Source organism: Ahaetulla prasina, chromosome 2, assembly GCF_028640845.1.
Source record: "Ahaetulla prasina isolate Xishuangbanna chromosome 2, ASM2864084v1, whole genome shotgun sequence".
In the NCBI taxonomy this organism is placed as follows: Eukaryota; Metazoa; Chordata; class Lepidosauria; order Squamata; family Colubridae; genus Ahaetulla; species Ahaetulla prasina.
This window is the reverse complement of record NC_080540.1, coordinates 280784957-280804507: the sequence shown is the minus strand read 5'-3', so window position 1 is coordinate 280804507 and position 19551 is coordinate 280784957. Positions and strand designations below refer to the sequence as shown.

Here is a 19551-nt window from a genome sequence, read left to right as displayed (position 1 = left end):
TTACAGTAGAGCCAGAAGCATCACAAGCTTTCTTGAGGATCACAATAATTTAAGATGATGGCAATAACAATAGCAATAGCACTTAGATTTATATACCCCCCCCCCCGGTAATGTTTTACAGCAGGGGTCTCCAACCTTGACAACTTTAAGACTTGTGGACTTCAACTCCCAGAATTCTGGGAGTTGAAGTCCACAAGTCTTAAAGTTGCCAAGGTTGGAGACCCCTGTTTTACAGCACTCTCTTTCAGGGTGGTTTACAATGTGAGTCTACTGTCCCCAACAATCTGGGTCCCTTATCTTGGCTATCAGGACATCATCAGATGATGAAGGAGAGCATCTGACTAAGTCTAATGACCGAGCAAAGCATGGTTCTTCCCTTGTTTTTTTCTTGGGAATTTGAGGTTAAGCCTATTGGTCTTATGTGACTTTTCATATTTCCTGTCTTAAAAGAACAGAAATCATGGATTTTCAGTAATTAAGGCTGGAATGGGTCCCAGTGACAGAATGTGGGTTTGACTCACAGAAGGAGGAAGGGAATGCCCGGCGGTTACAGAGAAGAGAGTTGAGTCCTGGGAAAGTAAAAAGTGTGGGAAAGAAACTCAGCACAATTCCATCTTGGTTGTGTTGAGTATCTGTTGAAGTTGAGAGTAGCTTTGACAGGTTGCAATATTCTGTTATGAAGCCCCAAATCTCAATACATTTCAAGAGTCCCCGTAACCCTCATTTCCTAAACTTGTCTACCTTGAAAGGCTAACATCTCCAGAAGCTGCAAAAAATAGTGATCTGCAGCTATGTAGCAGAACCTCTAGTTCTTATACATGAGGAAAAGAAGGAACAAAAGAAGACAAGGAAAGGACAGAAAAGGAATCTAAGACATGGTAAGATGATCTTAAGTCTCTATAAAGAAAGGACTGGATAACTTTATAGAAGCTTATTGTTAGTTGCAAAGTCGTGTCCGACCCATCGTGACCCCATGGACAACGTTCCTCCAGGCCTTCCTGTCCTCTCCCATCCTCTGGAGTCCATTTAAGATCACGCCGACTGCTTCAGTGACTCCATCCAGCCACCTCATTCTCTGTCATCCCTTTCTTCTTTTGCCCTCAATTGTTCCCAGCATTAGGCTCTTCTCCAGTGAGTCCTTCCTTCTCATTAGATGGCCAAAGTATTTGAGTTTCATCTTCAGGATCTGGCCTTCGAAAGACCAGTTGGAGTTGATTTCCTCTAGGACTGACTGGTTGGATCACCTTGCAGTCCAAGGGACCCGCAGGAGTCTTCTCCAGCACCATAGTTCAAAGGCCTCAATTCTTTGGCACTCAGCCTTCTTTATGGTTTATAGAAACGATATTGCATCAAATCTAAGAGCTCATTTGAGCCTCAAGCTGGAAGCATGGGTCACCGGGGCCTTTGATTGCTGCTTTTTCAAGTTTTTCAGAAACTATCTCATTGGTCACCTAAAGACAGGTTCCGTGAAATTTCATTCTAATCTTACAGAGCTATTCTTATATTTATTTATTTTATTTATTTTATTTATTAAATTTTTATACCGCCCTTCTCCCGAAGGACTCAGCCAAAATAAAAACAAAAACAAAGATGTATACAATTTAAAACAACAATTAAAAAGAGCAAATTTTAAAGGCTGATTATTAAAATTTAAATTAAGAAGTTAAAAATATTAAAAAACCCAATTAAAATACATCACTAATTATGCCAGTCCCGCTTTAATGAATAAATATGTTTTGAGCTCACGACGGAAGGTCCGAAGATCAGGCACTTGACGCAGGCCGGGGGGAAGTTCGTTCCAGAGCGCCACTGCCCCCACAGAGAAGGCCCTACTCCTGGGGGCCGCCAGCCGACACTGTTTGGCGGACGGCACCCTGAGGAGACCCTCTCTGTGCGGCGTCTGGTCGGTGGGAGGCAAAGGTAACAGCAGGCGGTCTCGTAAGTACCGGGTCCTAAGCCATGGGCGCTTTAAAGATAGTTACCAAAATCTTGAAGCGCACCGAAGACCACAGGAAGCCAGTGCAAGCTACGGAGCAGCGATGTCACGTGGGAGCCACGAGCGGCTCCCGTTACTACTCGCGCAGCCGCATTCTGGACTAACTGCAGCCTCCGGGTGCACCTCAAGGGCAGCCCCATGTAGAGAGCATTGCAATAATCCAGCCTAGACGTAACCAGAGCGTGAGTGACCGTGCATAAGGCATCCCGATCAAGGAAGGGACGCAACTGGCGAACCAGGCGAACCTGGTAAAAGGCCCTCCTGGCGACGGCCGCCAGGTGTTCATCAAAAGACAGCCGTCCATCCAGGAGGACGCCCAAGTTGCGAACCACCTCCTTTGGGGCCACTAACTCGCCCCCAACAGTCAGCTGCAGATGCAGCTGACTGTACCGGGATGCCGGCATCCAAATCCAAATATATTTGATACAAATACAGGCAGCCCTCGATTTATGACCACAACTGAGTCCAAAATTTATGTTGCTAAGTGAGATAATTAAGTTTTTCTCTGCTTTACAACCTTTCTTGCCACAGTTATTAAGTGAATTACTGCAGTTATAATGTTTGCAATGTTTGTTAAGTGAATCTGCCTTCTCCCAATGGGAATTGCTTGTTCCCATTGGCACCGTAGAACAGATGATCGGCATAGAACAGATGATCGGCACCGTACCAACCCCCTCCTCCAACCGCAATATTCGCTGTGTGACGCAGACATTTCCACCCACTTTTTGGGGGGGGAGAAAGTTCGTCTTATGCTCCGAAAAATACGGTATTTCACACTTTGTCACCCAAGGTCCCCTAATGTTAGTGCAGTCAGCTCCATCCTCCACACGTTAACCTTGAGGGCTGAGGATGTAGGAATGGTTGTCCTTGCAATTAGGGTGTGGACAAATTGTGGTTTTACTATTGTTTTTTTTCCCTTCCACATCTCCAATTTGCCTTCTGGAGAAACAGATGTGATGATATGCATGTACAGATGTGCATCTGTAACAATGGGCTCAACTGGTAGGTGCAGCTAGAGGATCCAAGCCCAGACATTTTTTAACATGTATTGCACACATTCCACACACCCAGAAATAGAGATCAGGTTTTAGTGTCATATGGTCACACTTGCCACTTCTGTTTGTGCTAGTAACCACTGCTAAAGATGCCTACTGTTGATTGATGAATGGATGGATGAATGTGTTATATTCACAATCTCAATCCACGTGGCTTCTCTACTAGTGACTGAGAAGCCCTTCCATAACAACAATTATTTATTTTATTATTTTATTTTGTTTTTACTTCCTATTTCTAAATCGATCATCTCCCTCTGTGCTTTTATGAAAGCAGTGATGTTCTCTGAATTCTAAAGATGACTACCAGCCCCCAAGGTCTAACAATCCTAGAACAACAGCCATCAAGTACACACAATTGCTCAGATTTAAGAAGGCCTCAAGATAAAATTTTCCTACAAAATCCAGTTGTAGGTATCAGGTAATTCTTCCTATAATGCTATTTTGGTCCATTTTTATTTATTTATTTATTTATTTATTTATTTATTTATTTATTGATCACATTTGTATACCGCCCTATCTCCCGAGGGACTCAGGGCGGTTAACAGGCATATAAAAAGGACATATAAATACAGATTAAAACACAAATAAAAAACTTATTCTAACCAGCCTGATTACCAAAACCAATTAAAATCAATATAAAATTTAAAATTTCAAAAATTTAAAAATCTAAAAAACCTAGTCCAGTCCTGCGCACCTAAATAAGTGTGTTTTAAGCTCACGACGGAAGGTTCTAAGGTCCGAGAGTTGGCGAAGTCCTGGGGAGCTCGTTCCAGAGGCGGGAGCCCCACAGAAGGCCCTTCCTGGGCGTCGCCAGGCAGCACTGCCTAGCTGACGGCACCCTGAGGAGTCCCTCTCTGTGAGGCGCAGGTCGGTGAGAGGTATTCGGTAGCAGAAGGCGGTCCCGTAAATAGCCGGCCCTATGCCATGGGCGCTTTAAAGGTGGTCACCAACACCTTGAAGCGCACCCGAAGGCCACAGGTAGCCAGTGCAGTCTGCGCAGGATAGGTGTCACCCGGGAGCCACGAGGCTCCTTCTATCACCAGCGCAGCCGCATTCTGGACTAACTGCAGTCTCCGGATGCCCTTCAAGGGAGCCCCATGTAGAAACATTGCAGTAATCCAGGCGAGGCGTCACGAGGCGTGGTGACCGTGCATAGGGCATCCCGGTCCAGAAAGGCGCAACTGGCGTACCAGGCGAACCTGGTAAAAGCTCTCCTGGAGGCGGCCGCCAAATGATCTTCAAAGGACAGCCGTTCGTCCAGGAGGACGCCCAAATTCGCACCCTCTCCGTCGGGGCCAATGACTGCGCCCCAACAGTCAGCCGCGGTTGCAGCTGACTGTACCGGGATGCCGGCATCCACAGCCACTCTGTCTTGGAGGATTGAGCTTGAGCCTGTTTCTCCCCATCCAGACCCGTCGGCTTCCAGACACCGGGACAGCACTTCAATAGCTTCATTGGGGTGGCCCGGTGTGGAAAAGTACAGCTGGGTGTCATCAGCGTACAGCTGGTACCTCACACGAAGCCACTGATGATCTCACCCAGCGGCTTCATATAGATGTTGAACAAAGGCGAGAGAATCGACCCTGCGGCACCCACAAGTGAGGCGCCTCGGGCCGACCTCTGCCCCCGTCAACACCGTCTGCGACCCGATCGGAGAGATAGGAGGAGAACCACCGATAAGCGGTGCCTCCACTCCCAATCCTCCAACCGGCGCAGCAGGATACCATGGTCGATGGTATCAAAAGCCGCTGAGAGGTCTAATAGGACCAGGGCAGAGGAACACCCCTATCCCTGGCCTCAGAGATCATCCACCAACGCGACCAAAGCCGTCTCCGTGCTGTAACCGGGCGGAAACCGGACTGGAGCAGGTCTAGATAGACAGTTTCATCCAGGTGTAAGGAAACTGATATGCCACCATACTCTCTACAACCTTCGCGAGCGGGTTGGAGACCGACGATAATTACCTAAAACAGCTGGGTCCAAGGCAGGCTTCTTGAGGAGGGTCTCACCACCGCCTCTTTCAAGGCGGCGGAAGACTCCCTCCACCAAGGCGCTCGTAATTGCCTGGAGCCAGCCTCGTGTCACCTCCTGGGTGGCCAGCACCAGCCAGGAGGGGCACGGGTCCAGTAAACATGTGGTGGCATTCAACCTACCCAACAACCTGTCCATGTCCTCGGGAGCCACAGGGTCAAACTCATCCCATAAAATATCGCCAAGACCACCCTCGGACGCCTCCCCTGGGCCACTGCAATTTTGGTCCAAACCGTCCCGAAGCTGAACGATTTTATCGTATAGATAACCGTTAAACTCCTCAGCACGTCCCTGCAACGGGTCATCCCGCTCCCCCTGATGAAGGAGGGAACGAGTCACCCGAAACAGGGCGGCTGGGCGGTTATCTGCCGACACAATGAGGGAGGAGGCGTAGCAACGCCTCGCTTCCCTCAGTGCCACTAGGTAAGTCCTAGTATAGGACTTCACTAGTGTCCGATCAGCCTCGGACAAAATCAGTATGTGAATTGTATAGCTAGGTATATGTATCTATAGATATGTATAATTGTATAGAAATAAGGTATAAATTATTATTATATTATGTGAACGCGGTGGCTCAGGGGCTAGGATGTTGAGCTTATCGATCAAAAGGTCGGCAGCTCAGCTGTTCGAATCCAGTGCTGCCGTGTAACGGGGAGAGCTCCCGTTACTTGTCCCAGCTTCTGCCAACCTAGCAGTTTCGAAAGCACATAAAAATGCAAGTAGAAAAAATAGGGACCACCTTTGGTGGGAAGGTAACAGCATTCCGTGCGCCTTTGGCATTGAGTCATGCCAGCCACGTGACCACAGAGACGTCTTTGGACAGCACTGGCTCTTCGGCTTTGAAACAGAGATGAGCACCGCCCCCTAGAGTCGGCAATGACTAGCACGTATGTGCGAGGGGAACCTTTACCTTTACCTATGTGTAAATAACATATAAGGTTTAAGAAATATATTATTATATTATCATTAGTTTATTATGTTTATTACTTAACATAGTGTAAGCCGCCCTGAGTCTTCGGAGAAGGGGGGATATAAATGCAAATTTAAAAAAAAATTATGTATTAGTTTAAAGTATTGGAAGATGCTTGGAACCAGTGATGTCATATCTATGTCCAATGTTTTTAATTTTGAATTATTAATAAAAAACTTTTTTTAAAAAATCAGGTTTTTTTATTCCTAAGGTTGGGCTGGTTTCAGACTATCTTCCTTTTACAATGATAAAGGGTGATAACGATTTCCAAATAATTCAGTCACTTACTAGCCCATTGCAAGTACTGATCGCCGCTGTTCCGTTCCTGGAATCAGAATCCATGACCGTCCCAAGAAGGTGACATGACACTACGCTTGGAGTGATCTTAGCACCAAAGTAGTTGCCGTAGCGCTTTTCCAGAACATAATTATTGGACAGTAATTCTCGGTGAAGAGTTAAGTCAAAGAAGAGATCCTTGTTTTTGTGCCTAATTTTATAATATGCTTTACTGTCCTTTTTCTTGGAATCTCTTTTCCCCCTGAAGTTTGACCCATGGAGATGTAAATGGTAGGAGAGAAAATGTCCATCTCCATCAACTCTTTCTGGGTTAACCACTTGGTAATCTTCCAGCGCTTTAACAAATTGATCTAGGGAATTAAAAAAAGAGAATCAAAACTTAGCTTTTTAAAAAAAATGATCACTATTAATATTAGAGTTTATTATATTTACAGTAGATAACATTTACTGTAATCTATTTACAGTAAATTAACATTATTCCCCTGCCAACTTCAACGTTTGAACCATTGAAGCATGTTTGAGACATTGGGTTTATATCCTGCTTAATAATATGTCTATTGAAATAAATTAATTGTGATCTGATTTCAATAGGCCGATGGTAAATGAGATCTTCCTCATCAGTGCGCCTAAATAATTGCCATGTGGCAGCGAGATCAGTTAACTTGTGAGGCAAGATTCTTGCTGCTTTTAAATGCCCAACGTTTTTCAGAAACTCTTCATTTATTATCGGTCCATGAATAAGGAACTCTGACTGATGGGACCCAGAAGAACCTTATCTGCTATAGCACCAGCCTTCTGGAAAATCCTGCCCCACAGAGCAAGGTTTGCCCCCACTCTCCTATCCTTCCGAAGGGCCTGAAAACCTGGCTTAGGGAACAAATGGGAGAGTTCCAGTGGTGGAATTCAAATTTTTTACTACCGATTCTATAGGTGTGGCTTGGTGGGTATGGCAGGGGATGGATACCACAAAATCCCCATTCCCTCCCCACTCCTGGGGGAAGGATATTGCAAAATCTCCATTCCCACCCCACTCTTGGGCCAGCCAGAGGTGGTATTTGCCGGTTCTCCAAACTACACAAAATTTCCACTACCGGTTCTCCAGAACCTGTCAGAACCTGCTGAATTTCACCCCTGGAGAGTTCCACACTGGAGGTGGCTATTAGCTGACCCCACCTCCCACCTACGTTTCCTGCTCCTGCTCTGTCCATCTTCTTTATTTTCATATTATTGCACAAGAGCCATAATGACGCAAGTGGTTAGAATGTAGTTTTGCAGGCTAATTCTGCCAACTGCCACCAGTTCGATTCTGACCAGCTCAAGGTTGACTGAGCCTTTCATCCTTCCGAGGTGGGTAAAATGAGGACCCAGATTGTTGGGAGCAAGGTGCTGATTCTGTAAACCGCTTAGAGAGGGCTGTAAAGCACTGTGAAGTGTTACATGCTGTTGCTATTGTTATTTCCATCTTTTATTTTTGTTATATTCCTTTGCTATTGTTACGTTTACATGTTTTATCTTTTCCCCCCCCTGCATTATGTTGTAAGCTGCCCAGAATAGCCTTACAGCGAGATGTGAGATGGGCAGCGAATAAATTTAACAAATAGGTAAATATATAAATTATGGATATAATCAATATAATAAAGATTAGCTTTTTACACTTTAATTTTAGCATAGTTTCTTCATTGTCTGGAATTCATCTCTAGGAAATATTTTATTCTTCAAGGTCAGCTAACCTCATCTTATGATTCTCAAGATAATATTAGAGCTACAGCTTCCAGAATTTCTAACCAACATATCTGGAGGACAAGCCAAGCTTTGTAATAGTTTGTGTTTTACTTTCTAGTTTAATAATCTTTTTAATTGGCACAATGAATTCTTAAACTGTTCTTATTTTCTACGTTACCTAAAGGACAATGTAAATAACATATAGGACAAGATAAACCTTATGGGGTCGTCATGAGAATATTTTGTTTCTATGTTTCATTTCAAATATATAAATAAAATACTTTCATGATGACCCCATGAACTTCAGCTTGTCCTCATCAAGTCATTTTGTTTTGATGAATTCCATCTAAAATTATTCTTTGCATAATTTCCTCTTATGTAGTTCATGCTATGTTTCTAACAAATGGGAACACCTAGTTCACCTTGAATAATCTCACTAATGTAATCAGGGTTCTGTTTGAATAATATTTCAGTGAGAGACAACTGTGAAAGTCCAGAACTAGACTGAGAAATAAAAAGAAACATTCCAAACAAGGCAGTGACTTAGTGTTGCCAGTGAAATCACCGAGGGTTGAGTTCAGTTCAAAGATGAATACTGATGCTAAGTACCCCTAAAACTTTTTTTTGCTGAGATATTCTTAAATCATTTTGAGTACTTACTATCCGAACTAAAAGAAATGGAAGAAAGAATCTCGCCTTCCGCTTTCTTACATCTAGTCCCACTTTCAAATACATGTTGAAATCAGTCATCATGGGGAATTGTATTAAAGGGGTCGCAGCACTATAAAGGTTGAGAACCACTGGCTTAGAGAGGGCTGTAAAGCACCATGAAGCGGTATATAAATAAGTGTTATCGCTATTTTCAGTGCTGTTGTTACTTTGAAAGGTCAGTAAACGAACTGTTCTAAATCAAGGATTACCTGTATGAAACTCAAGAAATGGAGCGGTCCTTGCAGAGGATTCTTAGCAGAATCCAACCCATTACAACGTGCAATATCCCCAGAGCATCTGACTGTCATACATTCTGTTCAAATTGTACAATCAACAGCTGTGAAAATATCAACCAACCCCATCCATATTATTTAAGTGCAAGTCCCAGGACTTGCATCCGAGGGCCTCAAAATGTCAAAACAATTCCTCGTTCATGCAAAACGGCTATGAACAATAAACAGCTCTCACATAGCTTTTGCTGGATTTGTGCAATGTATAGACCTCGTCATAATAAAACTGTTTCTTGGAGCCAAAATTGGAAGACAAAAAGCCCCTTTTCTTAATTATTACTTTTTTCTTGAGTCAGATATTTAAAAAAAAAAAAACACTGATGAATCAACTGCTCAAACTCAGTCCGAGTTTAGAAAACTGCAACCGGAAAAACGGTTGTTCAAAATCCCATTCAGTGTGGTTTCTGGAGCGAAGATGATTTTTCTAAAGAAAATGATCATCAATGATCATTTCAATTATTATTATTATTATTATTATTATTATTATTATTAGTAGTAGTAGTAGTAGTAGTAGTAGTAGTAGTAGTAGTAGTAGTAGTAGTAGTAGTATTTTGTAATTTCAGCTTGGAAGAGACAAGGTCACCAGTTATCAGGCTGCAAAGAGGATGGGGTAATAATAATCACAATTTCGACCAAGTTCCAATTTTGTAGAAGGGGAAATGATTTGCCAGCGTCTCTGCGGTTTAAATCTTCTACAATGTTTCTGCCTCCACTTAACAAGCTGCGGTGGGCAGTGATTGTTGTTGTTTTTTTACAGGAGAAGAAACAAGTTACATGATATGATATTCAATAACCAGAACCTAAATAAATCCAAAGAGCTTAGATGCATTCAGAGGAGGAGGAGGAGGAGAAATTTTAGCGACTTACTTGCTGAGGGGGGTCCTTTTGTTTTGCAAACTTAAGATCCAGAGCGCAGGAATGTGGAAGAAAAGATGCCCCATTTTCCTCCGCGATTGTAATTTTTAAAACCAAACCAAACCAAACAAAAAGCTACTGACCTTGCTTCGGGTCTGGGAAGACAAATCTCCCGGGCGGAGGATTTCTAGCATAGCAAAATGCCTGGATACTAAGGAGGTGAACCCAAAAGGAAAAGTTTGCAATCCAAGTTCTTTGGATGCATGACATGTTTTGGATGCAGGAAACCCCAAACGGTTCTTCCTTTATTTAAAAATGACTAAGTGGGGGGGGGGGAGGAAGGCACCCAGTCACATTGTATGGCCAGGGACGGTGAAAATTAATGCTCAAAGAAAAAAAGGGAGGGGGAGGGAGAGGAGAAGAATCTCTTCTAAAAGAGAAAAGACGGAGTCGGTTGGGTTTTTTGTGTGTTTTTTTTTCCTGGCAGGGGGAGTGATTAGAAGTCTTGGTGTCTGATTTCGGGGCAGAAGGAGGGTCTAAGAGGCAGCTCGTAGGGTGTCCTTTTTCATATACATGTGGCAGAATGCAGGGCTGCTGGACCAAAAAAGGAAAAGAAGCCCATCCACCTCATTTCAGCTCGTCTTCTAGGGCAGGGGTCTCCAACCTTGGCAATTTTAAGCCTAGCGGACTTCAACTCCCAGAATTCCCCAGCCAGAATTCTGGGAGTTGAAGTCCACAACTTTTATAGTTGCCAAGGCTGGACACCCTTTCTAGGGAATGTTTCCTCCTGGCTAAAATCCAAAGCATCACAGAAACATAGAGTTAGGAGGGCTATGGAGTTTCTTCAGTTCGGCTTAAAAGATCAAGAATGAATAGTCTTGAAAGAAAGAGTGCAGAGAAGGGCAAACAAAGAGGATTAGGGGACTGGAGGCTAAAACTTATAAAGAACAGTTGCAGGAACTCCGTATGTCTAGTTTAATGAAAAGAAGGACTAAGGGAGACATGATAGCAGTGTTCCAATATCTCAAGGGCTGCCACAAAGAAGAGGGAGTCAAGCTGTTCTCCAAAGCATCTGAAGGCAGGACAAGAAGCAACGGGTGGAAACTAATCAAGGAGAGAAGCAACCTAGAACCAAGAAGAAATTTCCTGACAGTTAATCAGTGGAACAACTTTCCTCCAGAAGTTGTGAATGCTCCAACACTGAAAGTTTTTAAGAAGATGTTGAATGACCATTTGTCTGAAGTGATGTAGGGTTTCCTGCCTAAGCAGGGGGTTGGACTAGAAGACCTCCAAGATCCCTTCCAACTCTGTTATTATATTATATTATATTATATTATATTATATTATATTATATTATATTATATTATATTATATTATATTATATTATATTATATTATATTATATTATATTATATTATATTATATTATATTATATTATATTATATTATATTATATTATATTATATTAATATCAAGCCAGCCCCACCAAGGATGCCTGGTTTCATTGCCAAATTGCTGCGCCTACTAGGAAGATACTTTTCCTAACCTTTAACCAAAATATTCCTTCCTTTAACTTATTTATTTTGCACCTTGTACTCAGGAAAAGTCATGGGCATTGGAGTTCTGGGTGCTTCCAGAGTTTGGATGTTTTGCTTGCAGACATTTATTTGTCTTTATTTCATTTTTATCCCACCTTTATTATTTTTTTTAATAAATGACTCAAGGGGGCAAACAAATCAAAGAGTCTTTCCTTCTCATATTTTCTCCACAACAGCCCTGTGAGGTGGGTTGGGCTGAGAGAGAGTGACTGGCCCAAAGTCACCCAGCAGACTCTCATGCCCAATGTGGGACTAGAACTCTCAGTCTCTTGTGATTGGCCCAAAGTCACCCAGCCAGTTTTTACGCCTAAGGCAGGACTAGAACTCACCGTTTACTGGTTTCTAGTCTGCTACCTTAACAAATAGGCCAAGCTGGCTGATTTCATTACCCAACATCAACATCAGTATGAGTTTACTGCAGTAGGTTACCCTGCCAGGGTTTTGGGGACGGGGATAGTTTCCTCCTTGGGTTCTTAATTACTGTATTGTTTTCTGCCTGATTATTTGTCTGGTCCCTCCTTATTTGAATGTGAGCTGCTGAAGGGATGCTTTCAGTGGTGGATTGCTCCGGTTCTGTCCGGTTCTTGTGAACCGGTAGTAAAAGCTGTAGGAGGCTCCGCCCACCTGCCCAGACGTCATCATGGACGATCCCGTTGCAAACCAGTAGTAAAGGTAAGTAGAACCCACCCCTGGATGCTTTGTAGTAGTTTTGGTTTTTTTCCTAGTTTTGTTTTGTCTTTTTTTTAATGGTGTGTACGTGTGGTTTATCTCTATGTGTCTGTTGATGGCTGACTTAGCTGAATGCAAATCTATCAGGAATTCTTTAATATATTTTTTTATTTGACTTTGTCTAAGATGCTAACAGTTTTGCAATTGAAATCCTGGTGAGTTTAACCATGTGTTGTGAGATTAATATGTTTTTGTCATTCAAACAAAGCATCTTAGATAGTTAAACTTCCTGTTGGAACCCACTGGTGAACTTGTGTTCATTCTAATTCAATAGAGAATAGTGTGGTGGAATCTCCAGCTAGAGTAGGCACAGGAGTGAAAAGACTGGTGAGCTTGGAGTCTTTGCATGGAAGGAAGTGACAGAGGCCAGACAGCCCCACCCCAACCCGAATTCCTGCAGCCTTTATCTGCCTGTTCCCAAGAGAATTTAGTCAGTCTGGTGAGATTCTTGTAAGTAGGAAAGCAACAATAAAGAAGCCATTTTGATCAGCTCACTGTGTGGTTCTGGTTCTTTGCACCAGACAAAACTCCATCCATCACTCTTAATTTCTCAGTGGGAGATAATTTGCAGATCCCACCCACAGATATGTTTATCATCAATAGTTAATTATGGTGATCCCTAAACAGAGGAATAATCAAAGGTGAAACTCGCCCTCTTCCTTGCTATAGTTTAGGAGGAGATTTAGGATATATGTCTTTACATTGGTGAGATTTAATAGATTTTACAAGACTGAACATTACATTAAATTTTAGGAGTTATGTTACCTAGATGTGAACGGGCTATATAATCTCAACACAAATAGATCAGGGTAATGCAAAAAGTTTGAAAGGGTACTGCAATTCTGTGAAACTTTGACTTCACCAACCATTGAAGATGACTAATTTTCTGGCAATTAAATTAAATTGCTTTGAAAACTTTCAAACTTTCACAAGCTTTTATTACTTTTCTGGTCCTTCTGGGGTTGTTACAGATGATACACCAGGGCGCAACTGCACTTCCACATATGGAAAATGCAGTTGGGTTAATGGAGTTCTCTGATAGTGATGTGAGTAGACAGCCTTTAAAATGCTGCACTGGATTTCATTTTCTCAGGCCTCAGTTTTGCTGTCTTGTGTGAATGTGATGCCCCATTTCTATGCTGGCCTTGCCAACACATTTAGATTACATTCAGTGCAGTCCTCGGCACTCTGAATATGAACTCAAGAGATCACCTGTTGTGGTCTGCCAGCAGCCCGTGGAGCTAGCGGCGGAGTCGGACAGTGAGGAGGCTGGGGAGGACCATGGGCCAGTCCTGGGGTCTGGGGAAGGCCTGGACGAGGGCTCTGTGTCAGAGGCAGAGCTGGGGCCAGGGCCATTTGGTATTGATGCGCAGACTCTGGAGCCTCCTCTGGAGGCAGACAGCAGAGAGGCAGAGGAACAGGAAGAACCTGTTCCTAGTGCACACATGTGAAGAGTTGCCAAAAGGCAAGAAAGCAAAAAGGATGACTCGGGAGTATGCCAGGAGATTGATTGATTGGCCCCTCCCATAAGGCTTAAAAGAGCAGCAATGGCTCTTGGCCTCTTGTAGGAAAGCAACGTTGCTACATCTGTTTCTATTCGCCGTCTCTTGTTTCTGAACTTTGTGGGGCTTTGCCAAGAAAAAACCTTTGGCAGGATGCCAAAGAAGATAATGGTTTGTGATAAGCCCAAAGGACTTTTTCTGAAGGACTTGTTTTGGAATTTATTTGGACTAAGCTGAGAATGAAGTAATTCTCAGCTGTTCTAATAAAATATGTTTGTTTAGGACTGATTGTGTCTGGTAATAACTACTTGGACTTAGGTCACTACATCACCAGACCAAGCTTGTATGCTTACCAGTATGCTTTTTCCATAAAATTCATAATGAGAAACCATGCTTGCTAATCAGCTTAAGTCTGTTCAAGGAAAATCGAAAGGTATTTATTATATTGCTTTCCATTAGTACAGTATATATCTCTGAAAGTGTTTACAAACACACACATCAAAGATGACCTTCTACAACTCTGTTTGTGGATGGAGAAAAAAACCAGAGCACAAAGCCAAGCCACATTTCCTGCTATAAATCATTCATACTATCTAATAAGCACCTATTGTTTTTCATAGACATTTAAGGACTCGAACTAAGAAGTTAGGCTAATGGGATTAAAACAAGTTGATAGCAGTCCCCATAGGCCAATAAAAGCTCTTTGCTCAGTCTTGTTGAATTTCTCTCCAGAATTATTAACAAGCAGTTTGGGACCTCGCCTACAAAACTAAACTCCTTGCTTTTTTATACCTTTGCCTATTTTCAGTGACTGCTGACTTTATATAAGAGAAATGTCTTCCTTCTGCTGTGCCGATTCTTAACAAGGCTGAGATAAAAGCAAGTTTACAGTGAAAATTGGGATGTTTTTAAAATGAAAGGGAAGTCTGGGACAGTCATGAGCGGCGGAGAGTGCCAAAGTGGCACTTCTCACACATTGACAAGAGTTCTAGACCAGCATTTGCTTCTACCTGCTCCTTTTCCTAATTCTGAGACCAGGCTGGAAAATCACTGACCATCCAAATGGCTATTCCAGCATCTCCCACTACTGACCATGTTGGCTTGAGTGGAGCCTATTGTTATCATAATCCAGACGACTGATTTAGAACTGGGTGTACTGGTTTAGCCTTGTGTAGGAAAAATCAATTTTCGAACGAATGGAATGGTTTTTATTTATTTGTTTATTTAACACGTGCATGGTACACAACACACAGGTACACAAAAATAGAATAGAATAGAATAGAATAGAATAGAATAGAATAGAATAGAATAGAATAGAATAGAATAGAATAACAGAGTTGGAAGGGACCTTGGAGGTCTTCTAGTCCAACCCCCAGCTTAGGCAGGAAACCCTACACCACATCAGACAAATGGTTATCCAACATCTTCTTAAAAACTTCCAGTGTTGGAGCATTCACAACTTCCGGAGGCAAGTTGTTCCACTGATTAATTGTTCTAACTGTCAGGAAATTTTTCCTAAGTTGCTTCTCTCCTTGATTAGTTTTCACCCATTGCTTCTTGTCCTGCCCTCAGGTGCTTTGGAGAATAGCTTGACTCCCTCTTTTTTGTGGGAGCCCCTGAGATACTGGAACACTGCTATCATGTCTCTCCTAGTCCTTCTTTTCATTAAACTAGACATACCCAGTTCCTGCAACCGTTCTTCATATGTTTTAGCCTCCAGTCCCCTCATCATCTTTGTTGCTCTTCTCTGCACTCTTTCTAGAGTCTCCACATCTTTTTTACATCGTGGCGACCAAAACTGGATGCAGTATTCCAAGTGTGGCCTTACTAAGGCATTATAAAGTGGCACTAACACTTCACGTGATCTTGATTCTATCCCTCTGTTTATGCAGCCCAGAACTGTGTTGGCTTTAATATAATAATACTTTAATATAAATATAAGTAAAGCATCAGCATATATACAGTATATATGGTATGTGGACAATACAATATGTGAGATAAAATATTAAGATAAAACCCTAATAATGGTTTATGGGGCCATAGAGTCACAATGAGATAGATGTTACGCTTAGGGTATTGTTAGGGTAGACTACCTTTATGATACCCTGGACAATGTTCTGTCTTAATAGAATAGAATAGAATAGAATAGAATAGAATAGAATAGAATAGAATAGAATAGAATAGAATAGAATAGAATTTTATTGGCCAAGTGTGATTGGACACACAAGGAATTTGTCTTGGTGCATATGCTCTCAGTGTACATAAAGTGTACATAGAGTGGCTAGAAGTCCAAACATACAGCAACTGAACTGGTTTATTGCATCCCTCAAGGTCAAAATCTACACAGGCAGCAATGGGACTGTTTAAAAGACAAATTGAGACATAAGGAATGCGTCCTTGTAGCTCACTGCAACCTGTGGCAACTTTTATCAGAAGATTCCCATAGCAACCCCTGATTCTCAAGATGCATTCCTCCCCCCAACTAAAACCATCGTTCCCTGTAGATAACAGAAAAGCAAAAGTTAACCTGAGATCTATTATGTTATTACTTATGAATATTTATGCATGCACCATTTTCCTTTCCTTTCTGAAATGTATAAATATGAGTGTCTCTTTTAGTTTTCAGGGGTGTGTCTCTCTCCAGTAGTACTGTCTAATAAATAACTGCAGTGGGCCTTGATTACTTGCTTGGGGTCCTGCGTTTGGAGTCCGCCCTTGGAATTAAAAAGCAAAGCTGGTTATATTTCTAATCCTAAATTTATTAAATGCTGCCTTATTTGGTTTTAGAGAAGCTTTGTTCTGCTGATATAATCGGACGGTTTTCAAAGTCGAAAGCCGTGGGAATCATGGCTGAGAAAAAAAAATCTAATTATGGGTTAAGCTTGCTCTTACTTTACACTACAGCAGTGGTTCTCAACCTTTATAGTGCTGCGACCCCTTTAATACAATTCCCCACGATGTGGTGACCCCCCAACCGTAAAATTAACTTCGTTCTGAATTTATCGCGCCTGAAGCCATATAGGCTAGCGATCTGAACTGCTTGCGATTGCCTTGAGGATGGAGGCATTAAAGCGGAGACTCCTCCCCTATTAAGTTTATCGCGCCTGAAGCCAGATTAGGCTAGCAATTGGGAGTGATTGCAGCTGGCTTGAGAGGGAGACGTCAAAGCAAAGATTTCTCTCTTTTTTAATTGATCGCGCCTGAAGCCGAATTCGGCTAGCGATTTGAAGAGCCTGCAGCTGGCTTGTGGAGTCAACATTGGAGCGCGATTCTTCAACTCGCAAGTATACTTCCCATATTTCCGATGGTCTTAGGCGACCCCTGGCAAATCGTCATTCGACCCCCAATGGGGTCCCGACCCACAGGTTGAGAACTGCTGCACTACAGCAAAAGTAAATTTAGACCTCCAGATCAGAGATGGTATTCAGCTGGTTCTGACCAGTTCACCCAATACCGGTAGCGGAAATCATGGGTGGGCCTGCCCACCTGCCCCAGCTCTATGCCATCCTAAGGCACGTTTTTGAGGCCAGGCGCATGCGCGGAAGGTGCGCGTGTGAGCAAAGCACCTGCGCAGAAGGCTGGGTGCATGTGTGGAAGGCAGGCGTGTGCACGAACTGAGCAGTAACATAATTTGAAACCCACTGCTGCTCCAGATGCTAGTTTTTACTACAACACCCAGAAGCCGCAGTCAGCATAGCCAATGGGAAAGGGTTCTGAATGTGGAGCGATAATATTTCAGAAAGTACAGTAGCTTTAAAGGTAAAGGTTCCCCTCGCACATACGTGCTAGTCATTGCCAACTCTAGGGGGCGGTGCTCATCTCCGTTTCAAAGCCGAAGAGCCAGCGCTGTCCGAAGACGTCTCCGTGGTCATGTGACCGGCATGACTCAACGCCAAAGGCGCACGGAAAGCTGTTACCTTCCCACCAAAGATGGTCCCTATTTTTTCTACTTATATTGTTACGTGCTTTCGAAACTGCTAGGTTGGCAGAAGCTGGGACAAGTAACGGGAGCTCACCCCGTTACACGGCAGCACTAGGGATTCGAACCGCTGAGCTGCCGACTTTTCGATCGACAAGCTCAACGTCCTAGCCCCTGAGCCACCGTGTAATAAAAAAAGCAGCAGTTAAAATATTCTTTCCTTCACAATTCCTAAAGGTATGGCAGCTCCTTCCATTCCCCACTGTCCTGTCAGAGTTGGATGAGAAGTGAAACGTCTTCAAAAGAAAAAAAAAACAAGGACATTCAGCTGCCTCCTGAAAAAGCACCTTTGGGACAACAGCGACTTGGATGACTGAGAATCTCTACAGACTTTCGGCCCCTTGTTTGTTTACATCAGGCAAAAACCTTATGTCGATGGATGGAAACCGTTTTCTTTGATACTTAATCATGCTGACTTAATATGCATGGGGCCATAATTCAGATCAGGGGTCTCCAACCTTGGCAACTTTAAGTCTGGAGGACTTCAATTCCCAGAATACCCCAGCCAGCTTTGCTGGCTGGGGAATTCTGGGAGTTGAAGTCCTCCAGGCTTAAAGTTGCCAAGGTTGGAGACTCCTGATTCAGATGAATGTGGGCATTTGCGATCAGGAGGGGAGTGCTAAAGTGATTGGTTGAACAACTTTGAAAAGAAGGACTTTCCATAACTGACAGTTTTACAGATCTGAAACTTCGGAAGAACAATTTTCCTTTGGAAGAACCAGATTTTTTTCCCCCTACATCCCCTTTTAATAACTCCAGATTTCAGCAAAAGCTGCTTTCCAGATGAACCGAGCAAGCTGTTGCTTCTCATCACACAGGAAGAGATAAAAGAAAACTGGGGTGCATTTCCTTTGAAACTCTTCCAATCCAGAGGAGTTCTCTCCATGCAGATTACCGTTATTTGAAACATTTGAAACATGCTGCTTAAACAATTTTTTGGGGGTGAGGGGGGCATACAATGTAATGAAAGACAAATAGGCCAGCCAGTGGACTCAGGAAGTCAGTCTTCCCTTCCAGATGAGTGAAAGCATAACTAAAAAGCTGCGTGGGGACGACGTATCTGCAACAGTGATGGGATTCAAATAATTTAACAACTGGTTCTCTGCCCTCATAACCAGCTGGGTGGGCGTGGCCATGGTGGGTGTGGCCAAAGGGTGTGACAGGCAGCACTTGGCTTCCCGCACTCCCCTGGGAGTGAAAACGGGGCACGCAGGGGCCACACCGCACCCCCCTGTGCCCCATTTTGGGCCTAGTCGGCCTCCGTGCACTTATCTGGGAGCCAAAACGGGGTGTAGGGGGATTCCTGGAAGGGGCAGGGAGGGGGCCAACCAGCAGTTTAACAACTGGTTTTCCCAAACTGGCTGAATCCCAACACCGATCTGCAGGGCATTAGAGTAGAGAAAGTACAGGAGATTTAAACTGGAGAAGTCTTGTTAGGAAAGGGTCTCCAGAGCATATACAGAGTCCTAAAAGAATCTGGAGTAATTACGTGACAATAGGTGCCATTCAAAATGAAAAATGTTACTAAGAGTTCAGGTTTAGCTCAGCTGTGTGTACTTGTTAACAGACATTCATTATAATTGAGATAAAAAGTAGATTAAGAAATTCATAGGAAAGGAAATACTTTTTTTAAATCTCTCTTAAACAGAGAGATTTATTTAGCAGTACAGTGGGAATCAGACACAGGGAAGACTGTTCCCCTTCTTGATTTCTCACCAGTTGCCCTAGTGGTCAAAACATCCTCCAGAGGAGCCTCCAGAGCAGTGGTGAAATGTCAAATTTGTTACTACCAGTTCTGTGGGTGTGGCTTGGTGGGGG

At 43.1% G+C, this 19551-nt stretch overlaps 1 protein-coding gene across 1 annotated transcript in view; it reads right to left on the bottom strand.

The window, feature by feature from the left end:
* Positions 1-10336, bottom strand: part of ADAMTS12 (ADAM metallopeptidase with thrombospondin type 1 motif 12) — a 190730-nt gene extending 180394 nt beyond the window's left edge. Inside the window, exons 1-2 of the mRNA XM_058170200.1 lie at positions 10071-10336; positions 6341-6699 (exon numbers count right to left, since the gene is read on the bottom strand). Of these exons, the coding sequence (XP_058026183.1) occupies positions 6341-6699; positions 10071-10197 (486 nt within the window). The 5' untranslated portion in view covers positions 10198-10336. The remainder of the gene's footprint in view (positions 1-6340; positions 6700-10070) is intronic.
* Positions 10337-19551: the final 9215 nt, after the last annotated feature.